Source organism: Cyprinus carpio, chromosome B3 (genome assembly GCF_018340385.1).
Source record: "Cyprinus carpio isolate SPL01 chromosome B3, ASM1834038v1, whole genome shotgun sequence".
NCBI lineage: Eukaryota > Metazoa > Chordata > Actinopteri > Cypriniformes > Cyprinidae > Cyprinus > Cyprinus carpio.
In genome coordinates, this window is record NC_056599.1 from 33,805,288 (window position 1) to 33,825,955 (window position 20,668).

Genomic DNA, 20,668 nt, shown 5'->3' on the forward strand with positions numbered 1-20,668 from the left:
ATTCAAACATATTATCTATTATAGATATTATTTACATATATTGTATAACGTTTTATTTTACAGTGTTATATATTTAACTATGACTATGTTAAGATTAATTTTAATATGCCAGTAAAAATACTGCAGACTTTCTCCAGGTCTCATATCTTTATTAAAATTAAGTAAAACAAAACGGTAAATGTTTACTTTTCAAGAGCCGTCAAGCATTTGCGAGAGCGAGTTTAAAGCTTGCAGGTTTCCGTACACCGGCCGCGCGCAGCGTCTTCTGTGATTTCTAACGGCTCGATTCTATCAAGTCTGCACTCGATGCATCCTCGATATCAAGAACACATCCTGGCACTTCCATGCGTCCTCTGTACTTGCGTTCGTGAGAATAGGAATTGAACTTCGACGGTTATTGATGACTTATATGGGTAATATGTGGTTGCGTGATCGCTAAAGAACGCATATTGAGAGACAGACCATGACTTAAAATCAAAATATAATAGTTACCACACATTATGGGTTACCAAAATCTAGATGCCGTCTTGAATCAGTCTAAATGCAGATTGCAGATACTATGAAAAGTGGGATTAAAACATTGTTTCATTTCAGACTTTCCCAGTCCTGTATCATTTCATTCATCCCCAAAACGCTCGTTAAAATCTAAATCGTCAAATCAGAAAGATGATTTGTTACTGCTCCTGCTCTTCTATAGAGTGTTTGCTCAGACATGCATTTGCACAGGTCTGTGATTTCAATTTGTGTCATGAGGATTTCCAGAAAAGAAGCATTTTAGCACACAGTTGACCTTAAAGTCATCAGACAAACTCCACGATAAATACAATCCAGAGAGGCTGAGATAACAGAAAAGTAATCTTTATTTTAATTCTATTTTAAAGGCTGGGAACGAAAGATGTGGAAAAGTCTACTTAAAGGTTTTGAAGGTATCAAGTCATAGTTAAAAATGGAGGTACGTTTACTAAAAATATTTGCCGAGCCAATCAGACAAAACTCGCTTAATTCTTCTACCGAATCAATCAATCTATGAAACTAACTGAACAGTCAGTCGACTTGCTCCCCATCAGGTGATCAACATGTTTCGAAAAAGGAGTGTATTCCAGGACCGCGTCTCGTTTTGAGACAGTTTGTGAAGAGTCATGTCCAACAGTTTAAGCATCACTGTTCTTTGCCTTTCTCATTTCTCATCTCCACATCAAAAAAAAAAAAAAAAAAAAAATGCACATGGAATTTAAACCCAAGGAGTATGGAAAAAAACCCTGAAACAGGTCTTTAATTAAAAAAAAACAAAAAAAACATGAAAAACAGGGAATGGCCACTCTTGTGTAAAATGTAACGCATAAATAGATGTCAGCCTGTAAGTCCAGACCACAGGTCCAAGAGGCAGAGAAAAGAGAAGCTTTCTGGACTAAAGTGGCCAGATCTCCCAGCTTGTGGATCTTTGTTGGCCGACAGAAGACTGATAGAGTAAAAAGGTCCCAAATGTGAAAGGGAGGACAAAACTGCTGGTTTAGAAAGAGAGGGAGCGGTTTAAGACTTCTTGGAGTCTTGTGTGTTCCGCTTCTTAAGGTCACTCAGGTCCACCGGTATAAAAGCTGAAAGAAAAAAAAGAGACAAAACAATGACGCAAACCGATTGAAAAAAAACCCCAAACAAAACAAAAAACACATGCCATGAACTTTGTCCACATAAATAGGTACAATGAAAACTTTTACATAAAGGTAAACTTACAATGTAGGTTGGGATTTGGGTTTTTCTCCACATACTCCTGTGGTCCACGATCATTACGTTCACTGTTTTGTGGGGATTTAATGTCTCTCAAAACACAAAGCCAAGCTGGAATGAAAACACAGAAGCATTACAACAACACTAATGTCTCCTACGCTTTTCGACCAATACATTTACACGATGTACAGAATTATGGAATAAGGATTTTATTTTTAAAAAATGACTGTATCCAATGACATATTTAAAAGCAGAGCATCGCTATGACAGAAATTACATTTCCACACTTTTTATAGATTTTTTACATTTCTGTGATGTTCTCACGCATGGAAATCACAGTTTTGGTGCTCAGCTTAAAAGGTGCATCTCGTGTCTTACTGTCGTGGATGAAGCGCACATTTTCTTCATGTGCTGGTGTGAAAGGCTCTCCTGTATTCGTTGGTGATCGAGGGCTGGAGGTCCTCTTGTACGTGTGCATTCTAGGGGTGGAGGAGCTGGAGAAGACACAGAAGACACTGAATACAATATTCCAGCATGCATTAAAAAAAATACTGAGAGACTGTACTTAGGTGCTAAAAATAATGTTCATTTTTGCTACAATTCCAAGAATCTAGCCACAAACATACTTTTTTTCTCCTTTCTCTCAATTATTTTTACATATAGTATTAAAAAGGTATTTTCCCCAAGTTTTAGAACTGTAATAACAAACATTCTCAGAATAGAGACACATCAGCTGTTAAACTGAAACCTGTCACCCGAAACTGTGAAAACAAACTCAGCAGAAGGTGCTTTCATAGTCGTGTGATGATTGAATATGGAGGCTTTTTGCATTTTTGGGTTTCTCAAAAGCTGTGCTAGTTAGATACATTTTCATAGTTAAAAAACCGGAGACTACAGCAAAAATGCCTTCCCATTTGCTCAAAAAAAACTTTTTCAAAAGAGTTAAGTCAGAAGAGAGATATAACATTTACCATCACTCTCTCAGCCTTTTTATTAGAAACACCCTTCCAGCAGTAATTATAAGCATTGCTGAAATGTTTTAGAAATAAATAAAAAAATGTGCTCAATAAATCTAAATACAGTAAAACATTGATATTGTGATTTTTTCTTTTTAAAGAACTATGTTAGCATGTTCAAATATATTTCTGTGAGGGTAAAGCTGAATTTTCAGCATGATACTCCAGTCTTTAGTGTCACACAATCCTTCAGAAATGCTGAAAATTCAGCTTTACCATCACAGTAATTAAGTATAGGCTATTTTACAATATATTCAAATGGAAAACTGTAATAAATATTATTTCACAATTAAAAACATATACAAATACTCTGAATAAAAGCCAAACGACTTTACCTGGTCATTCTGTTATAGTCTCTTGCCTCACAATCTCAGTATGAGGCTCAACAGGATTGTTTGCCTGTTCTTCAGTGTGTTTTCTAAGGGGAGAGATTTAAAACACACTAATTGTCATTCAGTTGTTGAATTTGAATAAAAGATCCAGACAGCAAAACCGAAAACGCAATCACTGGTGCACAGTTTATTAGCTGACATGACCGACTCACTCTGAGATCAGTGCAGAAGCACCATCAGTGATTTGAACATATTTGTACTTTGCTCATCTGTGCATTATGCTGGACAGAGACATTAAATGCGCTACACAGACACATGCCACTGTACTTCAATCACAAGCGAGAGGACAGGATTTAATTTGAGGAAGGTAATTCAGTGACTCGGTGTTTGTTATTGTTTATGAGTTTCTAGCAGCTAGTCTGTTAGCATTGTGTTCATAGCGAGGAACTGATGCTGACTTCACAAGCAATCTGAGCATTAACACAGCGAACGCATCGCGAAACATTCAGACTAACGGGCACACGGTGGAAAACGAGTAAATTAGCCGTTTCAAACCTGTCTGTCTGTTTCTGTTTCTTCTGCTATCTCTGTATTCAGGCCTGGATCGGCCGAGACGTTGCTAATGCCAACCAATTATTTCCGGTTCAGCCGAAGAAGCCGAGAGAGGGGCGCATGCGCGGACAGAGGTAGCCGACGTGCTGTTAAATTAGCTTCCATAAAACTAAACTGTTTGCAAACACATATATATATATATATATATATATATATATATATATATATATATATATATATATATATATATATATATATATATATATATATATATATATATATATGATAATATATATATATATATATATATATATATATTGAAAGCTAAATAAATAAGCTTTCCATTGATGTATGGCTTGTTAGGATAGGACAATATTTGGCTACAACTATTTGAAAAAGAAAAATAGATATTATTTGAAAATCTGGAATCTGGGGGTGCAAAAAAATCAAAATATTGAGAAGATCAACTTTAAAGTTGTCCAGATGGAGTCTTTAGCAATGCATATTACTAATCAAAAATTAAGTTTTGATATATTTACGGTAGGAAATTTACGAAATATCTGCATGGAACATGATCTTTACTTAATATCCTTATGCTTTTTGGCATAAAATAAAAATGTATAATTTTGACTCATGCAATGTAATGTTGGCTATTGCTACAAATATGCATGTGGGACTTATGACTGGTTTTGTGCTCCAGGGTCACATATCGTGACATACACTTTTATTATTGTGTATTGGTAAAATGAGCGTTGATAAATAGCTGACATTTATTACTGTGTCTTATTTTAGAGGTGCATGACTCAAATGACTAAATATCATTCTTCCTCGTGTTTAGCTAGTGAAAAACATCATGATTTGATTATGTTTATTTTACTTTAATACATATTTTCACTGTTTTGTTTACTGAATCTACTTGGGAACAGTGAATGTTGCTGAAATGAAGATTCCTCTGACTGAAAAACATAACCTTATAAGCTCTTTGGAAGCACATAGATCAAGACCTATATCAAATATTGCCAGAGAGAAAAAATATAAACTACTGCTGTCAAATGATTAATCGCGATTAATCGTATCCAAAATAAAAGTTTTTGTTTACATAATATGTGTGTGTACTGTGTATATTTATTATGTATATATAAATACACACACATACAGTGTATATTTTGAAAATACATGTATACATTTATATTCATATTATTTATATTATATATAAATAAATTTAACATATAAACATATTTTTCTTAAATATATATTATTTGCATTTACGTATATATACATAATAAATATACACAGTACACACACATGTATTATGTAAACAAAAACGAATATATTTTGGATGCGATTAATTGCGATTAATCGTTTGAGACAGCATTCATATAAATGAGTAAATTAAGTCATCTATATATTCCAGTTAGGCAGCATTAAGTTTTTATAATCTTCAAAGGGTTTGATGCAAATCGCAACTCAATATTTATATAAAAGCAGCTTTATTTATGAAAACATTGTAAAAAATAAGATAAAGATAAGACTTTGACAAGAGACATTCAAAATGTCAGTAGTGCCCTCACTTTTAACAGTAACGCACAAAGCCTCAGTATTTCTTCATAAGCGAGTCTGATGGCAGGTTGTGGTTCTGTGCTCTCCTGCTGCCCAGCAGACAGACGGCACCACGCTTCATTCTGGGCTGTGCACTTCTCAGCAAGCATCTCTTCACATAAACAGGATCGCATCCCTTGTCACATAAAAGATCACTTTTCTGAATTGTGAAAATGATAACAGTCAAGAGCATGTCAAAGGGACTCCTGGTACAAAGTATGGTTAACACAGCAGTGAAAAAGAACAATTGCAGATGGCGTACAGAGAAGGTCTGTCTGTAAACATTGAGAGATGCTGGTTTGTGCAAATGTGTGGTGATTTTCTGACACATGCATGTTTTACATTAACATTTCTGGTCTTATTGTGTATGTTATTCCATTTGTCTTCTTTTTTTTATCAAAGTTTAATAACTTGCTTCCCCTCTAAAACAACTTTTCTTTTTTTCTGACATTACAAAACCTTCCTTCAAACATCTGACTGCATTGCAGTATATACACCCACTTTTCATAATCCAGTCTATTCCCAATGGATAAAAGTCCCACCCTTTATTTTAATTCGTTCAATAATGTGTTTCACTCAGAAATACAAAAGCAAACAGATATGCAGGGTTTGGTGTCCCTCTGTACTGTATAATAATGTTGTGTCTAGTTAAAAGCCAAAAAAAAAAAAGATATAAAGAATATTCAGGAGAATCACACATAATGCGAAGCTCAGGAAAGTGATCTGAATGTTTTTTGAAAGCTAGCTTTTTTTTTTTTTCAAGTTTTCTCAAACACAGCCTGTCTCGAAGAGCTTGAGCAGTTCTTTGCAGTCTGGGTCGATGAGGTCTGCTGGTTTCTCCCCGTTTTCATTCTCGGCCTCCACACTGGCACCCAGAGAGAGAAGGTACCTAAAGGAGGAATTATATTTTACATTTACATTTTAACTAATTTAGCAAACATTAGTAATCTAATAATATACCCTTGAAAAAAGAAGTACACTTTGACAAACTTAAAAAAAAAAAAAAGAGAGAGAACATATTACAGGAATAATATGCTTAAGTTCAACTGAACTAATGTTTTTGGAGACTTAATTGATGTTAACCGCAATTAAATTAACATATTTTAGCTGAACTTTAGAATGCTTATTTGGAACTCATAAGCAGGATGTTTTGTATTTTCATTTTACTTCTATTGTCGACACATCAAAACAAGTAAGAATATGAAAACATTATGATTTAAAATGTATTTTAAAGTAAAACGTTTGATTTTATTTTATTACAAAGAGCACTTTTTATGTTCACTTAAGTGTGAAACAGTCATGAAAGTGTACTCTTTAAGTACACTTAAGTGGTCTTTAATTTTATAATTATAGTTATTAAGTTAAACACACTTTTATTTTCACAAGGGGGATAAAATGAATGCTAAACTGTAATTAATGGCTCTGTTCCCCAACCCAGCACTGCTCACAATAAAAATATAGGTAAATTAAAAAAAATCGACCACTTTACTCAATATAATACTATAAGCTTAGCAACATTCTAAACTCTATTGAAATCAGTTGAGAGTCAGGTCTCTCAGAAGTGTCTTATAATGAGTGTTATTTGAATGATTGGTCACTTCTGAGGTTTTATTTCAGTTATGATTGTTGCCTTAAAAGGAAAGTGCCTTTTAGTTGATAGTGTTATTTGGAACTCTGTCATGGTTTTCATTTGCATTTGTTTTTGCAAGGTTTGAATTCAATGCAATACCAAATTTGTTTTTCAAATTGTGACTTTTTTGTTGATATTGCTTATTGGACTGTCCATGCATGAGTTTGTTCTCACCGTGCAATCTCAGGATAACCGTCGCTGCACGCCATGTGCAGTGGCGTCCAGCCGTTCTCATCCCTCTGGTGAACGTCAGCTCCGTACTTTATCAGGAGCTTCACACACTCCAGGTTTCCTGAGAGAACGGCTTCATGGAGTGCTGCCATTCCTGAGAAAAAGCCAGTTTTTGTTAGGGTGGGCAGCTCAGTTTCTCTTTCCAGATAGCAGTGAGATTAAACTTTTCCAGAAAATACCTCAGACTCAAACAGATGCCATACGCTTTAACTGTTTACACCTAAAAAGACAAATCAAAAACTATTTATTTATCAATTTTCAAAGTTTAGAGTGTAATTTCTGTGCCATACCAAACATAATCCCAAAATAATCCCCTGAATTTTCTATTATTTGGCAAACGCCGCTATCCATTTAGGTTCCCGTTCATCTTAATGCCAGTTGCTCAGCTGGAGCATACGGCTGTAGAAATCGGTGATTTGAATTTTCCACCATATGCAATCATCTCTGGAAAACTTTTTAACCAATCACCTGAGCCATCATGTGACTGATCACTCTATATTAGAACTCCTTGATGCCAACATATAAAAATATAAGGCAAACAAACAAACAAACAAAATATATGTAGGGGTACCACCTTTTGTCACTAGGGCAGTACCCTCAAAGGGACATCTTTGTATCTTATTTATCCCTGAAAAGTTTTAGTAGTACCTTATAGGTGCACACTACTACTCTAAGGTACTGATATGCACTTTTAAGGGGTGAAAATTTGTCCCTTTAATGGTACTGCCCTAGCGACAAAAAGTGTTGGGAAAAGTTACTTTTAAAAGTAATGCATTACAATACTGCGTTACTCCCTCAAAAAGTAACTAATTACATTACGTAGTTACTTTTTATGTAATGTAATGTGTTATGCTACTTTTGCATTACTTTTCAAATCTGGGCAGGGCGTGCTTGTTTGTTTTTAATATAAAAAAGTTCTGGTTTTGGCAAACTTAAAAGCCCTTTCACGCCAAAAGTGAAATGAATAAGCCAGTAGAACAGTAAAAAAAGAAAGTTAAACACACTTCAGCAATAATAAAAAAGAAGCACAAATGTTTATCTAGAGTAATTTTTGCTTATTAGTATGGTTGAATTTGATCATCGAAGGTCAGTAGCAAAGACACTGGTTAATAAAATGGGATTAAATACATAAAGGATATTTGTGTTATTTAACATTAAGCATCATATTCTGAGTTCACTGTTTCACTGTTTTTATTCATTTTGAGGAATACTGAATCTGTTTTTTTTTTTTTTTTTTTTTTTTTTTTTTTGCGAAGTAACTGTTTTTTTTTTTTTTTTTTTTTTTTTTTTTGCGAAGTAACTGGTGTTACTTATTTGAAAAGCAATCCAAGGACGTAACATCCTTTTACTATTACAGCATGTGCTAAAAGAGGCAAATGGTGTGTTAAAGTCCTCCTGGAAAGTTCACATTTATGAAATGTCGTAATTACGATGTCAAGTGCGTACGAATAACTTTGGTTGGAGCAAAATGGTTATGTATGCTTTTGTGGGTTAATGGTTTAAAAAGTTATTTTTTTTTTTTTTTAAATCTACATATTCATAAAATTTATTAATTGTGCAGTTTTAAGTTTTTATATTTTTATAATTATCAATTAACAGTCGACAATACTATTGTATTTTGTACATCCAACTTAGTTTTATTGTCAATAAATAAATTAAAAAAACTAATTTGAACAAATTTACCATCAATACAGATACTGCATCTATTGCATTCAACATGTTTTTCCTGAGTTTACAGCTCGTAAGCTCATAACGTTGTTGTTGTGACGTTCATGTGCAATTAACTCATGAATACAATCTTTCCAACATGACTTAGATGCACCATAACTGGTGAAGCTTAACCCCCCATTGGCCCTGCCTCAACTTCCTACGATTGGTTAAACCAGAAGTTGACATGTCAGACCGCTATGTTTGATCTATGTTTTAAACATACCATAAAGCCAAAGAGTTTACACTCTACAGGAAGTTGACCTACAAATGGTTTACTTCATTTCAACACACTTAAATTATGCTGGTACTGGTGGTCATAGATTAAACAAGTGAATGAATTTGTTTGCACTCGATGTATGAAAGCTGAGGTTCACTCACCAGAATGGAAGATGGTGTCCAGACGCACTTTCCTCGCCCTCATAAACCGACCGATCTGTTCCAGCTCACTGTGCCGGACCAAATCCTGGAATACGACATCGTTAGTGAACCGCACGGCCCGGGCGGGTTTGAGGGCTACAGTAGGAGTAAGCTGTACGCTTGTCCGGGCTGAGCTGCTCTGCCGGGACGCCTTGCTATAGATGGGGGTGTAAGTGGAGGTGGGCTTGTAGGCAGGTGTGTAAGCCGGTGGAGTGTGGTATGATGGCGTGTGGAGTGTAGTCGGGCTGTACTTTGTGGAACTGTAGTATCCGGGCGAGTACGAGCTGCTGGAGTAGTGTGACGGTGTATAATGAGTGGAGGTGTAGTGTGTGCTGGAGCGTGTGTACTGTGACACCGGGTACTGGCAGCTGTACTTCATTCCCGCAGACGTCACGGCTTTGCCTCCCCCCTTGGCTCTAGGCTCAAGAGGAGGACAAAAGACACTCTGAAACTCAAGTAAAGCTCCACGCAAGAGTAAAATCCTGTTTTGGGGAAGATCTTGAACCTTGACTTTGGGTTCACACTGTCTTCAGTTTTTACAATCCGCTTCAAGTCCAAAATAATGTCACTTTTCCAGAGGAATTTGTTCCTTATTGGGGGGGATTTGTTTTCTTGTCAAGTTTGGTTAGTTTATCTGTTCCATCACCTCTTGTTCATCACCTACAGTCTGCTCTTTTGAGAGTGAAGGTTAAAGCAGGGTCCTATATACCCTTTGTAGGGTTATTTTGGGGATGTCATCCCTTGTATCGAGTGACTGCGATGTAACTCCTCCCACTGTACTTTCACATGCATTCAAGTTTTGACTCCGCCCCCTCATAAACATCTATGACAGCCCCAGTGAATGTCCTCTGAGCAACCTGCAGGGTCTCTTTCGAAAAACATGGACAATGTGTGTTTGCCACATAAATGAGCTCATCCTTGATGGCGTGATTGAGCACATGGGCAACAGCTGAAGAGAATGAGCGTTTTACGAGAGGAGCTTCACTCTAAGACCTGAAAGAGACGTGATCTTTATAACATTTTAAAGTACTATAAATCATGTTGATCGTAGGTTTTGGATATCGATACAGCTCAGAGAACACAACGCACTGATTCTTGAACACTGACAAAACAAGCTACAGTACATGGCTGAAAAAACATTTTTGGATTGATGTGCCAACACATATTGAGAATGAATGAAAGAATAAATGAAAAATATTTTAAAAAGTTGAAAAGATATTTGGAAGTATATGACTCCAAATGCAACCCAAGGTTACACTATTGACAAAGTAATCATATATTGCCTATAACACATTTAAAATAACAATTTTGTTGTTCTAATGTTTTTTAGTGTCTAGTTGAACTATCCCAGTATGCATATAATCGATTGAAATGATTCTCAGTTTAAGCTCACGCATGCATATCAGGCTGAAACCGGTTTGTTATCATTACTTGAGGTTTTCACAAAATTCAAAGCATGATATGATGTACCAGAAAGCACACACAACATACCTAACCCTAACCCTAGCCCTAACAAACATAACTTTATTGAGGCATAAAGCTCAAACAAGCATCTAAACAGGCTGTGTGCTGTGCCAGAGCAATTGATGCTGTCTAGTGCTGGGTCACACGGCTGTAAATTAGGCCTGCTAAATTTACCATCGCTCTCAGTATTGAAACAAGTAGGTCATATGGTGCAGGCGCACAAAAAATGGTCCTTTTCGATTTTAGTCGGATCATTGATTCTATTTCTGTATGTCATGATGGGACATACAAAGCCCAGACAAGCTGCTTTAGCCATCCTATATAGGAATTCATTATGTAATAATGTGGTTAAATGAATTTTAATTGAAATGTATTTCTAGTATTAATAGAATGAATACATCACTAATATTGTAAATAAATTAGGTAACACTTTAAGTTGAAGTAGTTACATGTTATATGTACTTAACAGGAAGTTATGCATAGTTACAAGCAACCGTCTCTATCCATAACCCAATACAGTATAGTAGTTAATTAATATGATATGATATAGTCATTAACTAAGATTGAATGTTTATATTATAAACATTATTTCCCATTTGCTTAATGGAATTGTTCACCTCAAAATTGATATGTTTTTATTATTAACTGATTTTCATGTTGCCATATGACTTTATTTCTTCTGTGAAACACAAAATAAGTTCCAAAGTGTAAAAGTATACATTGTGTACACTGCCTGTGAAGTTGCAGAAACAAAAAAGCAACATAAAAGTATGTAAAAATATATGTGCTGTGTTGTGTTCAGTGTAGTCATACAATATCTTAACGAGGATCAGACCACTGTTGTTTTAGTACTATTGAGATATATACTTTTTAAATATTTAGAATTCGTTTTCAGTTTTTGTTTCTGTTTTCATTTTAATTTGACTTAAAATTGCATTTGTCTTTTATTTTAAATACTGTCTATATAGTTTTTTTTTTTCATTTTATTTTCCTCTTCTTTCAGCTAGCATTTATATTTTTTTAAATTAAGGAATATGTTTGTTTGTTTTGTTTTGTTTGTTTGTTATGGTTTTTTTTTTTTCATTTTTTTTGGAATATGTTTGTTTGTTTTGTTTTATTTATTTTTTACATATTCAGTGTCTTGACTGGTTTCAACTTATGTGAGAACCAGTGGAGTTTGGCATCCACTTGGCACGACATGTCTATGTACAACAAGTTTGGTTATGGAGAAGTGCAAATTTTGAAGAAGTCTTTGAAGAAGTCGAAGAAGACATTTCCATTAGTAATTTGCACAATTTTTTTTGTGATATTTTATAAATTAAAGGAAATGACGCCATTTCCATTTGCCGATGTTACAGGACAGAAACACAATTTTTACTCTCGCAATAAGTCATGGTGACAGATGTTGGTAGGTTTATGTATATTGCTGCCAATAATCGAAGGAGACGTATGCGTGTATCTTCAGCAAAGCAGTGCGTAGAGACACTTCTGGGATGCTTATGTGCCGTGGCACAGCTGGTAGAGTGGTGTGTAAATAAGGGGTTATCCATCCAAGCATTAATGGCAAGGAAAGCCACTCATGCTTGAGAGTGGCCATGTGTGAGGTATTTCTTGGAGGTTATAGTATTATACACATGTGATTTTCTGTGCGTCAGATGACCTGTAAATGCAAAAAAAAACTGTTGTCATAGCAGTTTTGTGATATATTCCATTTTCTAATAGCCTAAAAAACCACTTAATGTAAAACATTTTTGCAATACATGGGAGTTTTGCGAAATTTATGTGTTTCCATAAGGGGTGTTTCAATTTGTGCAATTTGAAGGGTAATGGAAACGCAGCTATTGATGCAGCGGAGGGCATGAAAAAGCTATTGTGTGGCTTCATAAGAACAACATGTTGTGTGATGTTTTTTTTCTGAAACCCCAGATCAATGTGTACTTCGATTGAGCAGCTCAGATATTCTGTCTAACACCTACTTTTAATAAATTCCCCACATCCAGTCATATACTGCCATTTTTTTCCCTTTTTAATTAAATCCTGATTTCTTCTTCTTGACCTTCAAGGACTTGAAAAGGTCAGACGGTTGTACGTGCCTGCTCTCACATAGCTGGACTGTGTTCTGAGCAGTCATTTGTGTGTTTTCACCGTCCTCTGATCCTCAGGTCTGACCCGCACCACTGCAGCTGTCCTCCAGGAGCATCTGAGCTGCTTCCATCTGGATTTCAAAGGCCTTGGTTTCAGGCTGCAGCATTTCACAGGAGGTGTCGTCCAGCCAAGAGAAATAGCAAGTACATAATCCATCTCAGCTCATATTATCAACACTATTATGACCTGAAAAGGACACGACCAGCATGCAATAATATCAGTTATTGGTACGTCTCTATGTCAACACCTCTGAGGACGAATTTGAAGATATGATATGATACACATTGCAATAAGTATATCGCTCTATACCTCATCATACATTGGAGGACCACCTCTCTTGTGTTGTTCAAGTCACTTTTGAGTAGTCATTTTGTGTGTTTATGAGAAACGTCAGTTTTGACAGCCTACCATTTCTCAAAATTAGTTTTTTCTCTTACACTGATCCAGTTTTAATCCTTTCGATATTCTGAGGGTTTTAACAGAGGAGTTTGCTTATATAACATTCGCCCTATTTATATAACTTTTTTTTTTCTGGCTGTTGACAGTATATTCTGATTTATGGAGTGATAAAAACCTTTAACTCCATTATGTCAACCGACAAAATGAAACGAGAACTTTAAACCTGGCTTTATAGAGTAGGTTTCTGTAATTGAATACAAATGAGTGCATACTTAATTACACAATGCCTGCTTTGCATATTTAAGCATACCATTTCAGAAAACTTGTAATACAAAACAACTGTCTTGATGCAGTGTGATTAATCAACTGGGAAAACTACGGTGACATATGTTGTTTAAAATGTTTACCCTATTCACCTGTAGTGTGGAAACACTTTATTTTAAGGACCAATTGAGCCTTTGCAAGGAGTTTGATTGACAGGCGATCTGACCAATCATAACCCTGAATCTACCATTTTTGTCTGACAAACGAACCCAACAGGAGAGTTGAAAAATGGTGTGTATAAACGTCTTTCCGCAGTTGAAGCAAGATCCCTTCTGATGTTCATTCATGTTTATTGTGTGCTATAATAACTAGTAAAGAGGAAGAGATTATCGGTTCATGTGCTGCTTGAACTGAGGCGTTACAGCGATCTGTCACCACACATTAAAGAGCCACAAAACACTATTTATTTCTTTTAAAAATTACAAAATTTAAGAGCTTAGACTTTATTTCATACCCAAAGTAAACTGCTCTGTCTTGTCTGTCGGCGCGTCGTCAGTTTCCTCTTTGCTCTGCGATGTATTTTTCACTGCATGAGAACATGTTGTGTGGCGTGAGCGCAACATGGCTTGTCAGACATAGCAACAGTAACTAAGTGGGGGGGGGGGCAGGTCTTTGCGAAGGGTCAATTATCTCTATTAACTTATTAGTATGCATACTACTAGCATATTGGCTGTTTATTAGTACTTATTAAGCGCACATTAATGCCTTATTCTGCATGTCCATATTTTATGTTACTTACATTTAACAACTTCCTTACTAACTATTAATAAGCATTAAATTAGGAGTTTATTGAGGCAAAAGTCATAGTTAATACTTAGTTAATAGTGAGAATTGCTCCCCAAACTAAAGTGTGACTTGTAATGTCTTTCCTTAAATGACCAAAGTACAGTATACTGGTATATGATTGTTTGAAGTTTTTTTTTTTTTGAAGTACAAGTGGCTCAGAGCTGAAGTCTAGACACAGAGATATTACTAAGGTGGAGATAATTGAATTTTCCCAGTCAGGGGTGGCTGTTTTCAGCCTGACTATCATATTGCACACTCTCTTTTATGGCAGTGCCTTACAGCGTGAGCCCACAGTTGAGGAGAAAATGAACACGATTGGCTGGAAGGGATTGTTTCTTGATTTATTGCATGATGTGACCTCTCATGTGATCGGGTCAACGGTGCAAATAAAGCGTGTTAAACATAGCACAGGCAGCCCTACACCACACACCCCCACACATACACTGCTTCATAGTGTACGTGATACACACTTCACAAACAAAGAAAGCAGAGAACTCCTACAGTACACCAAGTGCCGAGCATATCACTCCCATGTTGAGTGTCTCTTGCTCTCTCTCTCTCTGTATGTATATAAAACATTTAAAATATTCAGTAGTGAGCAGGGCCAGGATTTTCTTTGATTATATCCAAGTTAAAATCTACTGGATGGATTTAACCATCACCCTTTTTACTTCCCTACACAGGCGGATATCAGTTAATTAATACTTTTATTCAGCAAGGATACATTAAATCGATCAAAAGTGACAGTAAAACATTTATAATTTCACAAAAGATTTCTTTTTAAAATGACTTTCTATTTATCAGTGCATCAATGAAACAAATGTACCACAGTTTCCAGAAAAATATTAAGCAGCCAAAACTCTTTTCAACATTGACAATAACAAGAAATGTTTCTTAAGCAGCAAATCAGCATATCAGAATGATTTCTGAAGGATCATGTGACAGTGAAGACTGGAGCAATGATGTTGAAAATTCAGCTTTACATCACAGGAATAAATGACATTTTAAAGCAACACTATGTAGTTTTTCGACTTTAAAATAATATGAACAGAACCGTGAGTAAATGTTACATAGTGTTGCTTTAAAATATATTAAATGAGAAAACAGTGATTTGAAATGGCAATAATATTTCAAAATTGAAGTGTTTTATTTGATTTTTTTATTGATGAGCAGAAGAGATCCAAAAACATAAAAAAGTCGCTTCAGCAAGTGAAATTTGATAAAGGTTATGAAGACAAACATATTTATTATATCAGTTAAAATTAATATAAAGACATAATAAGAGCATGAATGTGCATTAAGGAAGTAAACAATTTTGATTTCATGTTCACTTCACTCTACATTAAAATGACAGCATTGGTAATTCAATGTGCAATCAAATTAGCCAAAATAGAAGAGGTGTGGAAATGACTGCATTGATTAAACTCACTCAATATATACTGACACCGATCATTTATTAAATGAATATGTGTTTACAGTAGCTTGTGTTTTATGACACACATGTAATGTAAGCCATTGGGTTAAAGCTAGTAATTAGAAGACTGCTAGTTCACCGCTGAATAAAATAATTAGCCTCAGTTCACCATCTGCTACAGTTAATTATTATGTACTGATGATTTTATTGACCATATCTTCATGTGTTGAACTTATGTTCTGCTCTCACTCTGAAAAGCTGCCCATTTATGAAAGCTTTGGTATTTGACCTCTCTGCCTCTTTGGCTGCAGTGTCAGTCCTGCTGTCACTCCGTTAGATTTGCTACATGCTCAGTGCTTTACTAAAAGGTTGACAAAGTATACCCAAAGTATACTTTATTTAAAGTAGGACACTTATTTTGATGTCTTGACTAACATACTAAAGCACATGTAAGGTATTTGACTATAACATTATTGTGTTATTTGATATTACACTTAAATTTAATATATTTTAAATAATTCCCAATCAAATGTGCGATCACAAATATTTTTAAGTACATCATGCACAAGTTTCAATAGAAATGACATTGAAGTGTATTTTAGTGTACCATAAATGCTTGTACGTACATTCCGCAGTAACTTTAACCACTGAAAGACAACAGAAGTAATTCTGAAGATATGTTTAAAGATGTACTTAAGTGTCTCTAAAAAGCACTCTAAAGTTCAGTTAATTGCAATTTTATAAATGTAAACTACAATACATTTTCATTTAACTGCAATTAACAATTAATTGTCTGAAAACACAACACTTGGTACGTATTTTACGAGGTGTTTGTATAAATTGAAACGACCTCACTTGTACGATTTTTTGCGATTTGATACTAGACCCCAGTGATGTGTAGGTTTAGAGGTGGGGTTAGGGGTAGGTTATACGCAAAAATTCGTACAAATTGAGGAACTTGAAAAATACGTACGCTTTAGTAAAGATTGTATGAATTCTTACGAGTGAGGTCGTACTAATTCATATGAATTAGCCACCTCGCAAAATATGCACAAATTGCCATGAGGTTGGGTTGAAAACATTATGTTCAGTTTGCAGTATATTAAGTGTATTTGTATATATATATATATATATATATATATTTATATATATATATATGTGTGTGTGTATATATATATATGTTAAAGCGTACTTATTCACAATTATAGTGACAAATTAACCTTATTTCGTTCATTTTTAGTGATGGAATAAAAAGCTCTGTTGACAAAGTGAGAGAAATGTTAAAATATAATTAGACCTATAAATATAATCTAATCAATAATGAACAGTATTTATAGAAATAGTTAATAAAATATGGATCTTTTTGTTTTTAATATTTTTTTTACTATAAACTGCGCTATAAACCTGTGAATTAGAGTACCATCTTATAATGTAAGTTTAGTAACATTCTAACATCAAATGTGTTGGTTTGCATGTGCTTTGAGTTTCTGCTTATGAAGAACATTTTTAAATCACTTAATCTCTCACGTGCTTCTATTTCAGATTCAATGCTGCCTTAGAAAACAGGGTTGAAACGGATCTGTGGATTTTCACTTTGATCTTTGGACCATAAACACCACCGAGGATGCGAGAGGGGTTTAGATCAAGACCCTTCGAACAGATTCTGGCAGTATAAAACAGTATCGCCCATGTCTATATCAGGGTTCAGTAATCCACTGTCTAAAAGAAGTGGCTAATCACCCTCCTGTGAGGGCTGACCACTGTCAAGACACAGGAGACGCAGTGATAGCATGTGGTCTTTAGCAAAAGTCTACTCAGAAAGCCAGTCTTCACCATGTGTCATGAGACAGGTATTTTGATGGATTTTTTTGTTTTAACAGCTGCATTTAAGATCTTGATGCTATGAACTTTAGAGTAGAATGAACCATTCTGAGCATCCAAAATATGAGAAAACTTGCAATTCCCACAAAATAAATGAAAGATCTGTCATGATTTGCTTAATGTAATTCTATTTTTATTTGATTTTTTTAAACATTTTATAAATAATGTTTACTCCCCTTGTGTGCTGAATGTAAGACTATAAAGCCTTTAACAGACTGGAGAGCTGACAGATAGTAATGCCCTGGCACTGCCCGCTGTGGCCTGTTATCTGTGAGAAGTTTCCAGGCTTAAACCGAGCTTTGCACTCAGCAAAATAAGACTTTTCCACACCTGGCTCTGGTTGCACGGAATAGACACATGGATTCCATTCCAGAGACTGAGGACTTGTCCTGCTTTAAGTCACCAGCACATGTTTTCCATTGAGCTTCCTGTTGCATGTCAAAAAAGAAAAAAAGGAAAAAAAAAAAAGAACATAATTTCTGAAGTATTAATAAATTTCAGACAAAATTGCTCGGTTGTGCTTGGTTAAGTTGCAGGTTGAATAAGTTTATTAAACTTGTATTAAACAGTATAAAAGTTGTAAATTAGATCTTTGCTGAGCCAACACAACAAAACAAATCATTTCAACAATTTTTTTACAGTGTACATCTGCAATAAATGTGCATAAAATGACATAATGTGGTATAAAATGGCATTATTTTATCAACTATATCCATCTTTCTGGTTTATATTAAAGATTATTTTAACACTATCACTTATTTAAGACACTATGTCATACACAAGATACGCAATCCGTAACATTTAAAGCAGTATGAACAGATGATCTCCTGGAACTGAAAGTCAGTCTATAGAATTAGTGCTGGTTCTCTAGGGACTGTTCAAATTGGGGAACAGTTTAGCTCAGATGGCAGATGTGAAGCTTAATGGTGGAGTGTAGCAAAAATAGGCCACAAGACAGTGATTTACCCGTGCTCCTCTCACCCTCCTTGCCCTGTGTGTGAAAGCAAAAGTCCCTTCTTCTCTGACCATTTACCCCTTGCTGATAAGACCAGCACTAGAATGGGATGTTGCTGTGCTTGTGACCTATCCAGGTTTCTTAACTAGTTTAACCAGCAATTCCTCCTTGATCAACCAGCTTTAACAGAAAGGTTAAGTTGGTTGACACCATGCCTATAATGGTCCATCAGCACCAAACCAGCATAAACTGGCCTGTACCAGCAAGAACTTCTAGCCAATAAGTATCAACAGAAAGGCCATTCTGAGCTTGATTTCTCACATAACCAACTAACTTGCTGCTTAACTACCATACTTCAATGCACCACTGGAAAAATGTACTAGCTAGTCATGACAGCTTCCCAAAGCTGTAGTGTCGCACATCCGTCAATTGAACCATTGGTTCAATAATATAAAAACTGTTGTTTGATGACATGGTAACAAACATAGCATCTGAAGACTGCTTTGTTACTTTTTTGTTCTCCTCTGTGTTACTTTATTTCTAATTGTGATTCAGTTGTGGGTTCCCTATCACATTACACTGCTCTAGGATATAGAGTGCTGCAGTGATGACTGGCATCACACTGGTTCCCTCAACAAAAACCCTATAGGATTTTTCCATTGGCTTTTGGATTTCGGAAGAAAATAAGCTCTGTGACCAACAAAAATGAGTGATTCTTAGACATTTTGTTCATGCTAATATTTAGAAATGAACACAACTTTTATGAAATTTAAAGCCTAAATACAGAAGAATCAGAAGAAAAACGCTATATGTAGACCATAAAGAACTACACCATGTCACATGACAATGTCAACAATTTTATCTTTTTTCCTTTTAGAATAGTTTTCCATCTAGAATATTTCGCAAAAGCACAATATGTGACCCTAGACCATAAAACTAGTCCCAAGGGTAAATTTTTTTGAATTTGAGTTTTATACATAATCTGAAAGCTAAATAAATATGCTTTCTATCATGTTGTTGGCTATTGCTACAAATAAACCTGTGCGACTGAGGAATACTTTTTGTCATAGAATAAAGCATGACAATATATGGAGCTTCTGTTCACCACAGACCTTGTTTCAGGCATTTAAAACACATTCAAAAATCTAATTGACTTTCAGGATGATAGAACTTCAAGTGCTAAGAGTTTTGGTTGGCAAAAATACATCAACCCTGCAGCTCTCTATTACTGCACATATGAACATGTGCTCCCTTCAAAATTACAATTTCCTTCTCTAACTAGAATATATATAAAGAAATGTGTTTTTATATGGAATGAAAGATTGCATGTTAGCATGTTCTGTTTAAGTGCACATGTCATATGAACGAGAAACAATGTTTCTAACTTCAGGTTGAGAGCTGTAGATCCAACCACACAAATTTGTGAAGACTTTCTGCGATTGTTGTTGGAAGTATGTTTTCGGGAAATACCAAATCATTAAACTCTGTTAAAAAAAAATGACAGAATTTGCTAACAATACTTTTGGAAAATGTTATGACTGCAAGAACATCCCTGGTTTGTCAGATCCAAACACAACAAACCACAAATAAAATACGGGACGTCCACCTCAGAGAGCTTCACACAACAATTCCTTCAAAGCCTTTTATGATGTGTTTAATGATTTGACTCTTTATTTCTCACCAGTCTATTGTTCGCCTGCGGTTTGTTTTGTGCAAATGTGAGCGGGGGGCGAGCTGACATTGAGCAGATATGAAGAATTTCTAGCTTGCGAATAGCCTGAAGTTCTGAGTAGAGCCATGCAGCTGTTTCAAAGTGTTGCAGGAGCATGTGTGTGGCTGACTTCATAGGGTGGGTTGTGAGAGCTTTGATGGTATGATTGTTTGTGTGGGGATTGAGTTCCCAATTCTAAAAATTGTGGGTGCTTTGAACGGTCACTATGTTGCTTACACAATGGGGGCATGAGTTTTTCCCATATGCCATTAGTGGCCAATGAGCCCCAAGGAACAAAAATTAAATAAATCAGAGTAACACTCAGCAAAACATGTGCCATGTTGCAACGTATATGTTAGTGCTTTACACTTCACAAC

At 35.4% G+C, this 20,668-nt stretch overlaps 2 protein-coding genes and 1 long non-coding RNA gene across 3 annotated transcripts; 1 reads left to right on the top strand and 2 right to left on the bottom strand.

Annotated features, from left to right (window-relative positions):
- Positions 1–842: 842 nt before the first annotated feature.
- Positions 843–3,775, bottom strand: LOC109089050 (mapk-regulated corepressor-interacting protein 1-like). Its single transcript, XM_019103175.2, has 5 exons — positions 3,629–3,775; positions 3,077–3,159; positions 2,104–2,219; positions 1,732–1,836; positions 843–1,595 (listed from the first exon to the last, which is right to left on the bottom strand). The coding sequence occupies exons 2-5, from the start codon at positions 3,082–3,084 to the stop codon at positions 1,531–1,533; spliced, it is 294 nt and encodes a 97-aa protein (XP_018958720.1). The 5' UTR covers positions 3,085–3,159; positions 3,629–3,775; the 3' UTR covers positions 843–1,530.
- On the top strand, positions 3,670–19,198 carry LOC122136596. Its single transcript, XR_006154259.1, has 3 exons — positions 3,670–3,759; positions 12,839–12,964; positions 17,287–19,198. It is a non-coding gene; the product is annotated as an uncharacterized LOC122136596 (long non-coding RNA).
- LOC109089051 (protein phosphatase 1 regulatory subunit 27-like) lies at positions 5,099–9,904 on the bottom strand. Its single transcript, XM_042720904.1, has 3 exons — positions 9,174–9,904; positions 7,029–7,179; positions 5,099–6,113 (listed from the first exon to the last, which is right to left on the bottom strand). Exons 1-3 carry the CDS (start codon positions 9,589–9,591, stop codon positions 5,993–5,995), a joined length of 690 nt encoding a protein of 229 aa, XP_042576838.1. The 5' UTR covers positions 9,592–9,904; the 3' UTR covers positions 5,099–5,992.
- Positions 19,199–20,668: the final 1,470 nt, after the last annotated feature.